Source organism: Pipra filicauda, unplaced genomic scaffold (assembly GCF_003945595.2).
Source record: "Pipra filicauda isolate LSUMZ 115617 unplaced genomic scaffold, ASM394559v2 scaffold101_size5749837_pilon, whole genome shotgun sequence".
NCBI lineage: Eukaryota > Metazoa > Chordata > Aves > Passeriformes > Pipridae > Pipra > Pipra filicauda.
The window spans coordinates 39,792-56,833 of NW_024103452.1; the positions used below are offsets into that span (position 1 = coordinate 39,792).

Genomic DNA, 17,042 nt, shown 5'->3' on the forward strand with positions numbered 1-17,042 from the left:
AGGCTTGAAAATTTGGAATTCTTTTGGCTTCAATTAGGTATTTATTTTAACAAAGATTGGAATTCAATATTTCAGACCATACTAAATAAAACTCTACTCAGAATCTATTATAGAGAACACGGGTCATCACCAGTGTCTTAGGGAAAACAACCATGAATCTGTGGCAGAAATGGTCATTTCCAATCAAGAGAAGAGCACTTGAAGATGCAGTATTTTTAAGGCTGTATTATTTAATATTATACAGGTGTGGCACAGTTGAGTACGTATTGGCAGTTGCTGTGAATTCATAGAATCACAGAATGGTTTGCGTGGGAAGGGACCTTAAAGATAATCCAGTTCCAACCCCTCTGCCATGGGCAGGGACACCCTCCACTATATCAGGTTGCTCTGAGCCCCATCCAACCCGGCCTTGAACAGTTCCAGGTATACTCAGCTCATCTCGGCAACCTGTTCCAGGACCTCACCACCCTCACAGTGAAGAATTCCATCCAAACACCTAATCCAAACGGAACCTTTTGCAGTTTAAAGCTATTCGCCCTTGTCCTATCACTACATATCCTTGCAAAAAGTCCCTCTCCGGCATTCTTGTGTGCCCGAGGCCAGCCGATCCCCTCTTCGGAGCCTGGGAAGCGAAGGCATCTCCGTCCCATCCTCGTTCGCTCGCGCTGCTTTTGGTCCCTCTGCCGGCGCCGTAGCGGCCGGGCCGGCGCCTGCGTCCCGCGAGCATCTCCATCCCGCCTCCCACCGCCATGGACTACCGGGCCATGGTGATGAGCCAGGTCGTGCCCGGGCAGTTTGACGATGCGGAGAGCTCGGAAGGGTAGGAGGCGGCGAGGGGCCGGGTGTGTGGGGGGTCGCTGGGAGGGGGGCCGGGAAGACAGGCGGAGCGGGGCGGGAAGCAGCCCCGGGACTCGCCTGGCGGTGCTGCCCGAGTTACAGGAGGGGGTGAGAGGAAAGGCTGCGTGCGCTCTCCCAGCTGCGCTCTTCTGTTGTGTGTGCTGCTTTGGGACAGACGTGTTTTGGCAGAAAACCGTGACATACTTCTGACATTGCAGCATCACAGAATCATTTAGGTTGGGAAAGACCTCCAAGATCACCGAGTCCAACCTGTGACCGAACACATGTCGCTGAATGCCACGTCCGGTCTTTCCTTGAACACCTGCAGGGATGGTGGCTCCATCACCTCCCTGGGAAGACCATTCCACTGTGCAATCACCCTTCCTGTGAAGAAATTCCTCCTTATGTCCAAACTAAACCTCCCGTGGTGCAGCTTGTAGCCGTGTCTTTTCTTCCTGTCACTGGTTGCCTGGGAGAAGAGACTGCCCCCCACCTGGCTACAGCCTCCTTTCAGATGGTTGTAGAGAGCGATAAGGTCCCCTCTGAGCCTCCTTTTCTCCAGACTAAACAACCCCAGCTCCCTCAGCTACTCCTCACAGGACTTGTGCTCCAGACCCTTCATCGGCATCATTGTCCTTCTCTGGACCCACTCCAGCACCTCAATGTCCTTCCTGAATTGAGGAACCCAGAACTGGACACAGTGAATTATGACATGAGTAAATCATAAGAGCTCATTTCTCCCATAAATTCTGTTTCAGGCCTACCTAACATTTTTCATGCAGGTTGTGCTGGTGCCCTGAGGTACCAGCGGGTTGACTGTCTGCTGCTGTCAAGGTTTTGTGCGAGACCTTGCCAGTGGAAATCTGCTGCAGCAGCAAGCAGCATGGTTTGTCTCTGGTGAAGGAGCCAGCTGGCTTCATCTGGCACGTCCATCTGATTGGAGTCAGAGGGATCTGAATGTGTGTAAATGTAGAACAAATTAGAAGGCAGCATTGATGTGGTGAGGGTGATAATTTGAATGCAGTCTGTGCTCTAAAAGCAGTGACATCCTCTGTAAGCATATATTTAAGTGAACATTGCTTAAAGACAGATGAAGTGAGAGGCATCTCATGGAGAGCTAACCTTGCAAAAGCATTTGTTGGGATAAATGTATTGAATTTTTAGTGACTGTACCAATGGTTTTTAGTTATATAGACATCTGTATTTCTTTCAAGTGAATCTACAGAAGACACAGAAACACCTAAAGGTGAGGTCACTGAGAGCTGCCAGTCATTCCCACGTGAAGAACTTAATGCTGAGGAAGGAGATGGTGATGACTACAATGATGATGAAGAGGAAGATGAAGACTGGGACTGGGATGATGAGGTGGGAAGACTCTTGAGGCGCCACAATGCTGCTGGTGGGTGCAATCCACAGGTATGTTGGAGGCTATTCTGTGAGTGTCAAGGGCGCCCAAGAGCAAATGAGGCTAATCTGAAGGCTTTGTTCTCTGTTAATACTGTGTTGAGGATCAATGTAAATAGGAATTTTTCCTTGAGAGAATGCCTATCTTTTGAGTCTGTTCCTCTGCCATGCTATCTGTATATGTACATTGTGGCCAGAGTTCATCTTGATTTTCTTGTCTCAAACCCTGCTGCTGGATTCTCTTTTTCATTGCAGTTTTACTTCTGTTCCTTACCTTTCTCAGCTTTTCTTTCTTTGCCCACCCTGATCTCTGCTGATATCCCTTACTTTTTGGTACTTGTCCTCTGTGTTTCTCACCATTTTCCCCATCCTTTCTATTTAATTTTAGGACCCTACCTTCTAGTAACACCCAGGGTGAAACAGGTTATGTTTTAGACTTATAGTGAAGGAGGCAAAAAAAAAAGCATAGGAAATGGAGGGAGGTGCTAGAAGTGAATTAAAGTGTATGCTGTTGGCACAGAAACTCTGGTGTTGTGCAGAATGAAAAGCATATATGAAGGGTAAGAAGGATGCTAGTTCTCACACCAGCTTGGACAGCAGAGGTTCAAAACCTCATTTTTCCTACTGTTGAGATAAATTAGAGTGATGCTGATCACAGCATGTCATGTCTGACAGCACTTGTCCTGGGTGATTTATTCTTGCCTTTAGTTAGAGGTTTATGCTATCCAATATTAGTCAAACCGAGTTCAGGTGTTAGTTGTATTTGGAGAGGACTACCTGTAAGAAAAGACAGCATCTTGTAAAGTTTTCTCTGTTCATTACCTTCGCATTTTTTCTCTCAATTGTCTCTATGTTTTTGTTTGCTATTTCCCTTCCTTTTAGAGATAGAAAAGATGCTATATGAGAGACTGGCAGCCTCCTAGACTAAAAATGACCCTGGTTTAGGGCACATTTTTAATTTTAACTGAGTTAAAATTAGCTGTATTTTCTTTTCTTGAATTAAGTAAAATCTGATGTTAATCTATATCTATTTCCTCACCCTTTGTGGTTTTCTTGTTATAGCTTTAGGCATAGGCATTTGAGCTGAATTTTCCAATGATATTGTCTGTATTTCAAAGGTCTGTGCGCAGAAGGCAACTTACAATAACAAATCCTTTGTTTCAGGCAAATAGACAGACCCCTAGTTGCTGTTCAGCAAAAATGTCCACCCCTACAGACAAGGTTTTAAGAAAATTTGAACACAAAATTAATTTAGGTGAGTACAATTGCATTGTCTTCTCTTATGAAAACAGTTAACACTGTGACATTCTCGGACTAACTGTGCTTACATTAAGCCAGAACTCACTGGAATGAATCACTTAACCATTGCCAGACAGATTAAAAATGGCTTTTGCATACTTGAAGTTGCCTTTAGTCTCCATTAACTGGCTGTCCTACCCCTTTGTCTCCACCTTCAGAACCTCGTGGCTGTTTGTTGGTTTTTTAACTTCGCCTTGACTTCTCCAGACCACATAAAGTTCTCTCTTCCCTAGTTTCTCTGTAGGAGCCAACTGTTTGGTGTGGAGGGAGGGTGTCAACTCTCTGTTGTGTTATTGGTCATTCTCACAGCTGCTACCACAGCTACATTTTCTAGACAATTGCAGTCCCCTGTAGTATTAGGGTGGCACATTATGCAACAGTTCTCTCACAGGGGTAGAGTTTCTGTGATAAGTGAGGGGGCTGCTGTCCTAGACGGTGTAGTTTGATGGTTACCGTGAGATGGAAATGGCTGCTCAGCACAGCCTGGTAGGACAGGGTGTGATTGGCACCTTTTGACAGGGTAATGATCAGAGGCTGTGTTTTCCTTTATAACAAAGTGGTGTTAAAATAAAGGTTGCTGGTATGTGTAACCAAATACAGCAGCTTTTATACATTTAGACCCTTAGCATTTAATCAAACACCATTTAAATATATTGTCAGAGAGAATCCGGGAGCCTATTGCTTAATTCTGTTCAGAAAAATGGCATTTGATTGCGATAGGAGAAGAGCAGACAAATTTAATGGTGAGATGTTGTCCAAAAGGCATTACTTCTGGATGCCATCACATCTCCAAGTCTGTGGAACTGTCTCACTGTGTTGTTCCCTTAGAGTCCTACTTTGAAATGTAGACAGAGTGAAGAGCTAAGTTAACCCTAGCGTGTAGCTAAGCTTCTCTGCTTGTTACAGAGAGCTCTGCCTATGTTTTAACATTGTGTTATGGCAAATTGGCTGGCAGCAGAATTCCAGGGGCAATTTCGAACGTAGGAAACTTCTTTGGGTTTGGTTTTTTTTTCCTCATTTTTTTTCTAATGTGTTTTTCAGATAAGCTGAATTTTGATGACTCCGTTATAAACAGAGTCACAGAAAAGTCTAGACAGAAAGAAGCAGATATGTGAGTATTACTTGTAGTTCTGTTTTCACTTAAATAATTTGAACTCAAAAGTGTAGTGCTTATTTCCTTATTTTGAAAAGTTTGTTAAGAAAAATGAAATTTAGAAGTGGTCTGTGTGCAGTTTGCCTTTTAGTCTTAAACTGTTTGGTTTCCAAAACAGTTGTCTAAATCATTCCAAGGTTTTGATCTTTCTGTCACTGGTAGCACATCAAATTGTGTTGGTGTTGTAAGACGTAAGTGACAGGTGTCATTCCCTTAGAAAAGGCTATTTTATCTCTGTTACTCTTTTTTCTAGACAGAGATCCTTAAGCAGTTGGGCTAAAAAGGTATTAGAAACCTTTTGAAGTTTCCTCCTGATGATTTGGTGAGGGAAAAGTAATTCTTTTTAAGATTTTTTTTTAGGCCTGTAGCTTATAGCTGTAAGTTGTAAAGACAGATACCATTTTCTCCTGAATGAGCGTAATTCAGCACAGGCAAGAAGATATCTATAAAAGTGAAGGACACTGATGGTCATGGTGGTGGTGGTGATTTGTTCTGGTTTTTTTTTTTAACATCCCTCTGCTGGCAGGAGAAACCTTTGCTTCTGTATGAGCTGAAAGCCTTACTCCTTGAGGCTGTCACCTTATCTTTGATACAGAATGTCGTGATTTACTCTGTCAAAACTGAGTCCATATGTGGGATTTTATCATTTTATTTTCACTTCTGCTAGGTACCGAGTCAAAGACAAGTCAGACAGAGCAACAGTAGAACAGGTAAGTCCTTAATTCATCAAACTTCTCTTGACGAGAGCAAATAATGTTGAATTTTGGAATCACTGATAAAACAGATACAATAGCAACTGAGTTTACTTTGGAATTCTGTTCCCTTGTTATCCTGAAGAGACCTGTTGTTTCTTTTGTGTATATGAAGGTTGTACTTGCTTCCATAAACATTTTGGAGCTCATTTTTGTGCTCATTTTTGTGTTCGTATATGCAGTGCAGAATTCCAAAATTCCAAAGAACAAGAAAAAATGCTAGGTTTGCCTTTTTCTTTTTTTCTTCTTTAGCAAGACTGAACTAGTACTGGCCCTAAGCCACATAGCTGCTTTATTTCAGTTATGATACTGTATCCTAAGAGAAACCTTATTTTAAAACATTTAATGCAACTATGTGTGGGAAATAATTCTCTTTTTCTCTTCTAGCGCTAGCTCAAAGACATATGCTTAGCTTAAAAAAGAGAAAAATTAATAATGTTGACAGAAAAAGTGAAGTATCATTCTAGAATCATGCCAGAATTCTGAGTGGTTGCTGTTTGGATTATCATTTAATCCTTGAGAGTAGTCTGATGCCATGGATCCTTTATTATGGTACTAAGACTGGACAGTATTATTAAGTTTTATCCTGTGCTGACTTCTCTGTATTAAATTTGAGGTGTTGGATCCAAGGACCCGAATGATTCTCTTCAAGATGTTGTCTAGAGGTGTCATATCAGAAATCAATGGCTGCATCAGCACAGGGAAAGAAGTAAGTTTTATTGAAAGTGGCATAGTAGCCTCTTTTTTTTTCAACAACCTAGGCAGAAGTTTGTGGTGCTGAGAAGATATACTGAAGTACTTGGGTTTAGTACTAGCTTTTTTGTGTTGCTTGGTTGGTATGAAGTTATCATAAAGATAAAAGGCAATTTATGTTAAAGGAAACCAATTTTCCCAAGTATGAAAGATTTCTAAAAATGCTTAAATGTTATCTTAAATTTGTGGATCTCATTAATTGTATCTTTCCACCAAAATTTTTTGAAAAGTTATGTATACACATAATTTTATATAGTGCCTGAAAAAACACACCAACCCAGGTAATTCTTTCTTCATGTGAGACTCTTGCAGGCAGATCAGCAGACACGGAAGTATCTAAATGGTGTAACAGAATTCTGTTTAAAATACTGTTAAACCTTCATTGCTTTTACAAAACTATCATGTTTGTGTGCTGTTATTATCAAGTAATGTTGCAGATAATTAAAACTAGACCACAGATTTCCAAGTAAATTAATAAATCAGTTTTAGAATGCCTAGTCACCTAGGCTGACTAGTTTTCTTCCAAGTCCTTGGATGCTGATTAAAGATATACTTCCACCCTGTGTAGAAGTGAAAACATGAGATATCTGGGCCATGCTTTAGGGACTAAGTAGTGCACAGGCTCAAGTTAACTGTTCACACAGGGACTTGTTTCAGTCTCCAAAGTGAGACACAGTTTTCTTGTTCAGTGTTGGTTTTGTCCTGTAGTAGCCCTACCCCGTGTTACATACTTCCTGTAAGCTGCCTCATAGAAAAAGGTTGCCCTTGTGTTCAGTCTCAGTCAGCTGGGGGCCGTGTAGGGGCTGGGGTGAGATCGGATCTTTTCGGGGTGTCAGAAAGAGAAGAAGAGAGAAGATTATGTTGCTTTAAAGAGCTTTTCTGTAATGTTGTTTCTTTCCTTTGTAATCTGATAGGCTAACGTATATCATGCTGGTACTGCAAATGGAAAGAACAGAGCAATAAAGATTTACAAAACCTCTATTCTGATGTTTAAAGATCGGGATAAGTATGTGAGTGGCGAATTCAGGTGAGTTTGACTTCTGCCTGGTTTTACTTGGGAAGTGGGATTGTTTGAAAGGTGGTAAAATCACTGGTGGTAATACTGCATTGATTGGCTAAGAGTCCCTGATGTATTTTCTTTTTTATTTAAAGATTTCGTCATGGATACTGCAAAGGCAACCCAAGAAAAATGGTGAAAACCTGGGCTGAAAAAGAAATGAGAAATTTAATAAGGTGATTTTTTCCAGTTTTTATTTCATCATGCAAAGGTAACTGAAACTTTTAAATTTATAGGAGGTACTCTCCTGTTGCTAGACTGTGATTATCACTATCTTTTAGGGTCTCTGGAGTGTTCAGGAAAGTGTCTTAAACTTCACTATGGGAGAGAAATTAAAAGGGGAGGGAGGAATAAAGATATTCTTTTGTTTTACTGCTCATGCTCTAAGCTCTTCAATGTCTGAACTCTGTCTGACATGACTGAACAGCAAGAAAAAGCTGGAAATAGCTGCTGCTGAGTAGCAGCATGCTGTGTGATATAGGTTAATCTAGGATTAACCTGAATTGTGTAAAGACTCTTTGTCTGACACAGGAATGCTTAGAAAAGGGTCAGAGCCAGAATGGTTGTGGCTTTTTGTATGCATTTCCTAGTTGTTCTTCACAAGTGAGAGTTTCCTGAGCTCTTACTGTGTATTATGTTTAAAGCAACAGAGCTCCTTTATGCACTAGTGCAATGCAAATAGCAGAATTTGATTTTATGTTTTTCTGTGGCTTTGTTTCAGGTTGAATACAGCCCAGATACCTTGCCCAGAGCCAATTATGCTAAGGAGTCATGTGCTTGTCATGGGCTTTATTGGTAAAGGTGATAGGTAAGTATCTTTAGAAAATCAAGTTTGTTTTGTTTGCTTTTTTTTTTTTTTTAACAGTAGCTTTCCATGAAGGCTTATTAAAACCAAACAAACCAACCCTCTGAATTTACCTACTATTGCTTCAGGCCTGTAAAATTAGCATGTTATTCTTATATGTGCACGTGACTGGAATACCCAGACATTTGCCAGCTACTACTGCAGGCAATCTGTATGATTCTGAAGCTTCAGTTGTGTGCAAAATTAAGTCGTAAATTGGTTTAAGCGGAGATTAAGGCTGGAAAGGTTTGCTAATCCTACGTGAAGATAGCTCATAAGTTTTGTAGTACAAACATTAATGTAGCATGGTCCAAATTACTTCATGTTGGAAACAGAGTTCCAGTATCTTTAGCAAGCATGTAGCAAGTTTTGCTGCCCTTCATGATAGCTCCTTGCACTTTGTTGCTCATGCTGAATTGCTTGACGTACCTACTCCGTGGAAGGATCAGATACAGCAATTAAAGCATTTGCAACTGGTACAAAGAAGGAAAAAGTATTCACTTTCTGTTATTTATATTGTAATTTCAAGGCCTGCTCCTCTGCTGAAGAATGCTCAGTTATCTGACTCCAAAGTCCGGGAACTGTACCTACAAATCATCCAGTACATGAGAAGAATGTACCAAGATGCCAGACTTGTTCATGCAGATCTCAGTGAATTTAATATGCTGTATGTTTTTAACCTTCGCTCTGAATTGTGACATCTAAAATGTATGCATTGGCAATGTCTGTAAGAGTACTAAAGTACCTTTAAGGGAGGGTGGGGTCCTTTTTGTTACTGGGTTTTGTAACTTCTGTAATTAATTATGTAGCTTTTAGCCAGATTTGAGCTTTCTCTGTTAAAAAAAAACCCAAGCAAACAAACAAGCAAACCAACCCCACAAATAAGAAACAAAAAACCCAAATAAAGATAAAAAAACCTCACCGAAACTACCAAACAAAGCCCCCTCACAACCAGAAAAAAACCCCCTCAACTGGGGGAAAAATTAGTGAGGTATCATTTTTATAATTTTTTTTTTTATGGTGGAGTTAGTGCAGCTCTGTATGGGTTTTTTTTGCAGATACCACAGTGGGGATGTGTACATAATTGATGTGTCTCAGGCTGTGGAGCATGACCACCCTCACGCACTGGAGTTCCTGCGAAAAGATTGTGCCAACGTTAATGGTGAGTGGGCTGCACTTCAACCCTTGTTCTGACAAGCTGGTTTATTTAGCAAGTTTAACTGTGTTCACCTGTGTTCTTTCAGGTGTAACTGACTGCAGAAGCTGTCAAAATTCCATTAAAATACTTCCTCTCCTATGTTCTCGTGACTTCCTCAAGAAGCAGTGTACTGTGCTGAGTTCAGAAGAGAGTAGCCTATTTTGCCAGAAATTATCTGGCCAAAATGAGTCACCTGGCTGAATCTCAGATTTATGATAGATATGAGTCCCAGACTGCAGCACTGCCCACTCCAGTCTTCCCTTACTGAAAATACTGTGCAGACATACTGATGTGTTTCCTTCTGTGAGTTGAATCCACATCTGGAATTCCTCAGCTGGCAAGAAGTTACCTTATGTTATAAAGTTCCCTGTGCTTACTTGTCCAGGGCAGCTGAGAGGATCGAGGCGTAGAGTAATTAATTAGAGATGTTATCACTTGTCATAGTATTTTGATAAACAAATTACCTTGAGAATTTTTTCTTGAGAATTTGGCCCTCATATGTGAGTCTACATGTTGTGTAACACACACACCTCCTGTTAGGGTGTGTCTCTGAGGACAAAAAATCTCACTGCAGCCTGCTTTTGTCCCCCCTTTCTTTTCAGGTTGACTTTTTTCTTATTTTACAGAGACTCTCAAAAGTCTGTGCAAAAAACTGTGTGCATTTTGATGCAATATGTCTGTTGATACCCAGTATGCTAATTTTTTCTTATTACTTTTCTGGTCATGGATTTCTAGTAACTCCTTTCTGGCTTTTGTTTGTTTTCTGTCACTGCAACTTTTGCTGTCTAGTTTTCCTACAGAGTCTCTAAGAAACATCTTGCCCTAGCTGTGATCATTGCAGAGACTTGTGGTTCCATAGGCACAGAGAGGTGTCTCCAAAGTAAATTTTGTTTGTTCTTTCTGTGATTAATTTCTCATAGTGAGAGAACTTCTGAGAACTTTAGTAGGAAATGCTTATTAAGCAGTCCTCTGCTTAATTAAACTGCCTATTAAGCAGTTCTCTGCTGTTTTTCAGTACAGAAGTGTAGCCTCAGATTTTGGTCATAATTGACTCAAGAAACCGATTCTGAGTGTACTATTGAGGAAAATTCTAGTATGTGGTGGATCATAATTAGGCTGTACTGTGTTTCAGTGGATCCTTTTGTTTCTCTGGCAAAAGTTTGAGGTCTCTATTCCTTATTGGAAATACATTTTTTTCACTTTATCATCATAACTGCATTTTTTAGATGTAATTACTTATAGTTTTTGTCTCTGCCCTTGTCTCCTGGTAGACTTTTTCCAGAAGCATAATGTTGCAGTGATGACTGTGAGGGAGCTGTTTGAGTTTATTACTGATCCTTCTATCACAAGTGAGAACATTGATGACTACCTGTCTAAGGTAAGACCTCATGGCCTTGTTGCTTATGTAGGAAGACTTGAACAATAAAATCAGATGTAGTTCAAGCTCTTTCATCTCATTACTCTACATCCTGCTATTGAAGGAAGATGGTACACGACACTGTTATGCTAGAGCTTCAAAAACACACACAGGTCTTTTCCATTTATACCATTATGGAGTGACAACATTTTCATTCTATGTTTTCTCAAAAACTCTGATCATGAAAACTTAAATGTCTGTTTGAGGTGCTACTAAAACGAGGATGGTTTAAATTAGTTCTTTCTTTTTGGTTAAGGAGAAGCTCTGCAGAAATATAAGCATGCTTATATAGAGAATGGGATTTGAGCAGATTGAGCAGGATGGGCTGAGGGGAGAAGGGAATGACTAGGACAGTGTTACTTCAAGGTACCTGATCTTGCTTGCCAAATACAGCTGCTGGCAGAAGACATTGTGTCTAGGAGGAATTGAAGTTTTTCAGTGCTGCTAGCAGCACCCATGTATTTCATCTCTAGCTGCCAGTCCTCTGCTCCCAGTTAGATATTTCTTTAGAAAGGAGTGTGTGTGTAAGTGCTTTTTAAGTTAACACAAGAAAAATGGGGGCCACGTATGTCATGCTAAGAGTGGAGATTTGACATGTCTTTCCTGTTCAAGACCACATGAATGTGGTCCAAATAACAGTACAGCATGCAGAACTCCAGCTGTTGTGTACTTTCTCTCATACTGGAGGTTGAATGAGAGTGAGCTGTGCCATGTGGTTCCCCTTACTTGTGCTCCTCTGGCTTGGTGTGCATGAGAAGAGCCAAGTTCCAGGACTGAGCACTGCTCATTGTATTCTCCTTGTGCTGTTATGTCCCGTAGCCATGCTGGGCCTGCCGTACTTTGGTCTGGGAGGAGCAGCAAGTGTGTTTTCCCTCTATTAACAGCCCCGATCTGCAGTTGTAAGTGTGCTTTGCAGCAGTGTTGGTTACCATTAGGTGTCGCTGAAGTCATTCCCATAGGGAAACCTGGAGTGTGTGTGAGTGACAGTGAAATACAGGGAGAAACACAGATGAGAGTAGTTAGTTGGATGCGATTCTAAAGAGTTAGCGATGAGATTCTAAAGAGTGATAACTTTGTATTGTTTTGTATTTCTTTAGGCAATGGAAATAGCATCGAAAAGAACAGAGGAGGAAAGATCCAGTCAAGATAAAGTGGACGAGGAAGTGAGGATTTCTGTTTCTGCTTTAAAATAATATTAACCTTGCCTCTTCTAAACAATGAAAAGTGTTCTATTTTATTTGTCAAAATGCACAGCTGATGATAAGCAAAACATTGTTTGTGATACTGAGATGTCTTGAACTAGTTGAGATGTGAAGTATTAAGGGATACCATGTGTAAAAGCTGACAGCAATGAGCTGTTACAAGACAAATACACCATTTCCTAAAACAGTTTGTTTGCTTGTAGCTAGATCCTTGCTTGTAGCTAGTTCAGGTTTAGTTAACAAAAAACAGAGTGGAGAGATCTGATTATGTTGGTGGTTTTGGACCAGTGATACAGAAACAGGCTATTGGGATACATGCATTGATCAATTTGCTAGTCCCAGTCTCATTCAGTTTTTCCATTGCTTTTATATTAAGTGAAACCATTTCAAGTCCATTACAGAAAGCTGCTAATGTTTTGAAAAGGCTTGATGTAAAGATACAACCATTTCTATCTGTTCCAGAAGAGTTAAAAAAAAAACCAAAAAACAAACCAGAAAAAAACCAAACCTCTGTCTTTGGAGTCAGTACTACTTGATTTATCGAAGACTTTTCTTTTTCTCTTGGAGCTCTGCACGTTTTACTAACTGCTTCAAGATTGACCAAGGAAAGATTTTTTTTGTTTCCCAGGATATCCTCAGAATACAACTTCTGATCTATAGTCAGATGCTAGTGTTTTGTAACAAGTCCATCTTTTGCAAGCCAATTATTCCTTTGTTTACGTAAGGTACTGACCTGTAACAGAAATGGTTTCATAGCATCTAAGTTCCGTTTATTTCTCACAAACCTCTCATGTGACCATGGCTAGTTAGTGTCACTTTCTTAACAAAAGAGCAGAGCTGATTAAGGGCAAGCTCTGTGGAGGTGGGGGCTTCTGCTTTGTGCACAGCACTTAGACAAGCAGTGATGATCACGAAGTGAACTGAATTTGTTTTAGGATTGAACTGTTACCATGAAAAAGAGAAGCAAAATACCTCTCTCTAATCTGGTAAGGTCATAAGTTTGCTGGAAGACTGTTTCAAACACAAATTTTAAAGTATGTTGTTGATACTGCAGTAGTTTTTACTGTACTACACTGCTGCAGGGATCTTTTTTGAGTTCGTCTGTAGGTTGAAACAGGTTTTATATAATTATATAAAGAGATGCTTTTGGAAGGCATTGTAAATATCACAATGAAAACGTTAGAAAAATCCTTAGAATATAAAGCCTTAGGACTCAAATAGGTTTAAGAGATAGTTGGAAGGATTGGAGAAGTTTGTTAGTTGCCTGGAGGAGCAAGAGGAGCCTTATTAGTCATGATCTGTCAATAATACATAGGTTGCATGGTAGTGAATGACTGCTATGTCAATTTTTTGTTTCTCTGAGTCTTTGTGATTATTCTTTTAAGGATGCATAATTAGGAAAGAAAAACATTGTGACACTGTATGTAAATAAGTAAGTCTGTGTTTCTTTTCACTCTGCCAGGTATTTAAGAAGGCTTACATACCTCGAACTTTGACTGAAGTCAAAAACTACGAGAGAGATGTGGATATTATGATGAAATTGAAAGAAGAGGATATGGCATTGAATGTTCAGCAAGATAATGTGAGTAGACATGCTGAGACACTGCAGAAAAAGAGGGAGGGGATATGAATTCTTCTTACTGGAAACTGATAGCAGCAAACAAAAACAGAAGCTTTGTAACCAATGTGTTGAGTATTGAATCCGGTATCATACTTCAAAATTGTCTGGTTAGTGCTAATGCTAATGTTGTGGCGTTTATCTTGGTCTTTTTTTTTCTTTTTTTTTTTAATTTATGTTTAAATAATAATTTTGTCTGGCCACAAAGAATAAAGACGTATTTTGATAATTTAATTTCTTTCTCTCTCCCTTGATGTAGATTCTCTACCAGACTGTTACAGGACTAAAGAAGGATTTGTCTGGTGTTCAGAAGGTGAGAGGGTCTTTTTGAAATCCTTCATTTTAGCCATCTTCAGAAAGGTGGTTACAGGTAGCACAGAGAATGCCTCATCTTGCAGCTGGCACCATGAAAGAAGCTTCTTGTCTGCAGAGTGACCATTTATGTCCAGGATGTGTCTGGCATGGCAGCGTGTCTGCACAATGCAGGAATTGCTTCCCTTAACTGTGGTCAATGCTTGGGTTGCTTGAAATGAAATGAAAATCCTTGATATGGCTGTGATCTCTAAAGTTAAGGTGGAGATGAGGGAGTGTTTTCCAATTATGGAAAATGTAATCGATTTAAGTCATAGCACAGCTGCAAGTTTTGATATATTCAGAGTATCTTTGCTGTAATATTGCATAAAGAATAGCCCTGCAGTATAAGGCATAAGATATTATGTCTTACTATATTTGAAGTACTTGACAGCGACACTTCTGTAAAGTACATTGGATAAGAAGTTGGATACAGATCAGCTGTAGCCTGTAATTCAAGGTAGAAGCTGTGTGTGGATTCCCCCTCCTTACTTTGTAAATGTTATCTAGCAGTGGTGTAGACTCTGATTTAAAATGGAAATATAAACATGGATGGGATCAGGCTGTAGCAGAGTCTCCAGGCTCGTTTAGGAATAAGTGAGTTTTCCAGTGTAGATATTTGTGTTTGCAATATAGTATACATACAGTGCCCCCAAGGTGGATTTGAGTATGATCCAAGATAATTAAAAATTGGATTCCACATATGTTAGCAAATCGCTGTTTAACTTAGGGAAATTAGTTTGGGAGTACAAATAACAGCTATGCTGTGAGACCTGACCTAAAAGATACTGTGTTGTACATTCTAGATTCCTTGTTCTTAATTTGTTTAACCTACTTTTCATTCTTTTTCTTGAGACTCAGTGATGGCTGTAGTAAAGGAGATGGCATCAGCTCTCTCAAGGGTTTCTTTGCAGCAGATTCTGTTCTGGTTTTTTAAGAAATACATATATATATATATGTATACATAGTGTATATATGTGTGTGTGTTTGATTTCTTGGGTTTGATTTGATATAATTCTTGATTTATCTTTCAGATTCCTGCTCTTCTTGAAAAGGCAAGCCAGTCAGAAACAGACTCTGATGACGATGATGATGATGGCAGCTCAGAGGACTCTGATTCAGGCTGTAAAGAATCTGTACATCCCAAAGATAAACCTGCTGAAGTTGGCATGGACAAAAAGGTCAGCTGGCTAGGAATTGTTTATTTTTCCCACCTCTGCTTATGTGGCATGAAAAAATCCAAACTTAGTGGTTTTTGCTAATTCTTGTCTGAAACAACAGAGCAGAGACAGTGAATTTCATGCTTTATTAGTGATGTTTTTATGTAGAGCAACATGTAACACATCTCTCTGTAGCCTAGGCAAAGAGAGAGGTCTCTCAGGGAATTATAGGGGTACACAAAGCAGAATTTAGTGAAGCCTGGGCAGCTTTTCAGTGCTTCTGGCTACTCTTCCAGGCTTTGGTGTTTGGTTTGTGGTTGTGATCACTGATCAACTTCCTTGTGCCCAGGGAACTGAGACCACTTGACTTACAGAACTGGAGTCTTGGTGACAGTGTCTGTACCTCAGTGGCTTTTGCAGAACAATTAGTACAGACTGGCTACCTTTGCTGGGGGGCAAGAGTTGTAATGCAGTCGTGCAAAGCAATTATGGTTAGGGTTTGAGTGGGTTTTTTTAAGGCTTTGTTTTCTAAACTGCAGAATAATTATGCTCAGTTTTGGTCAGGCTCTTCTGCAGAGTATCACTCATAGGTGAGAGCCTTCTGGCAGACTTTTAGGTGCTGTGCAAAAAAAAATAGAAGCGCGAAACTTGTTGGGCTTAAGGGATTCAAGATTTGGGACTTTGCTGTTGGGTTTTTCTTCCGAGAAAATCTGTCAAATAAAAATACGGTGCTCTACTAGACACTTTATACCAATGTGGAGCTGCTGTCTTTCAGATATGAAGCAGAGAAGTCTTGGTCACTTCTCATCATTATTGATAGGTTCCCTTTCTTCAAAGGTCGCATGAAATGGATGTTTTAACTAGTTTGAATTTTGCCTTGTCATTACCAGTGTGTAGGTCTTGGCTCCACCCCAACCTATACTTGTTTTTTCTTTTCCCCTCACTATTCCTATTGATTTTTATTTTTTTTATTTCTTTCTCTTGATAATCTTATTTTTATGTCATGTGTTAAATTAACTTGTTAATGTGACAATTGATTAACTTGCTCAAAATCACTCACTCCTTTCTATCTTTAACTGAATGGTTTGTGATTATTTATAGGAAAGGAAAAAGATGGTTAAAGAAGCCCAAAGAGAGAAGAGAAAAACCAAAATCCCAAAGCATGTGAAGAAGAGGAAAGAAAAGACTGCAAAAATGAAGAAAGGCAAATAAAATCAGCTTTGGCTTGGAGAAAGGGATGATGTGTTGTGAATTAGTCAGTTACCATCTTTTTTTCTTTTTTAAAAAATTAAAAATCCTTTATTTATATATGTACAATATGAACTATAAGGGTGGTTTTGTTAGTAACATGGTGTAATTGTTTGAACAGAGGGTATGCCATGGGTTTCTCAGTGGGAAGAATGAGTTTAACACTTGTGCCTGTTAAAATTCTTTACCTGTGCAGGTTTAACTTGTTGTTAAACTCACACTGATTTGGTCCTGCGTTCTTACTCCCCTGCCTCACATTGCATACAAGCAAGTTTGGTTTGTTCCAGAGCAGTGATTTCATTCAAAGAGATTCTTGGAGAGGGGAGAATGGCGATTCAAAGGCCCATGCCTTCTTCACAGTATGGAAGCAGATTGAGCAAGCTGTCTTCTGCAGGCTGTCAGTCACCTGTGGATAACCCTGCAGGCACTGTACCTTCGCTGCCTCCCTGTGCTTGCATCACCTTTGATGCTTTCTTACTGAAAGCTGAGTTTTGTGGTTTGGGGGGCTGTCCTAATTGCCCAGTGCCCTTCTGAACTAATCAAGCAGGTGTACCCAAACAGACAGTGTCTGATTATTTTTGTCTTTTTTTCTGTCTTGGATCCCAACATAAGGCACTTTTTCTCTTAAGAGTGTTACTAACCCTCTATTTTGTAAGCTGGTCAAGTGAGTATTTGCTGTTTAATCGTGTGTGATTGAATACAAGGCTGTGGCAAAATGCCTTCATGGTATGGCTCAGCGTTGCCAGTCT

General features: G+C 40.0%; 1 protein-coding gene across 1 annotated transcript; it reads left to right on the forward strand.

Annotated features, from left to right (window-relative positions):
* Positions 1–666: 666 nt before the first annotated feature.
* Positions 667–16,581, forward strand: RIOK1 (RIO kinase 1). The gene is made up of 17 exons (XM_027745093.2): positions 667–820; positions 2,052–2,253; positions 3,406–3,496; positions 4,582–4,651; positions 5,361–5,403; positions 6,062–6,154; positions 7,113–7,225; positions 7,351–7,431; positions 7,977–8,063; positions 8,629–8,766; positions 9,158–9,261; positions 10,569–10,675; positions 11,812–11,877; positions 13,379–13,498; positions 13,794–13,847; positions 14,920–15,066; positions 16,147–16,581. The coding sequence occupies exons 1-17, from the start codon at positions 750–752 to the stop codon at positions 16,255–16,257; spliced, it is 1,698 nt and encodes a 565-aa protein (XP_027600894.1). The 5' UTR covers positions 667–749; the 3' UTR covers positions 16,258–16,581.
* The last annotated feature ends 461 nt before the right edge of the window (positions 16,582–17,042 follow it).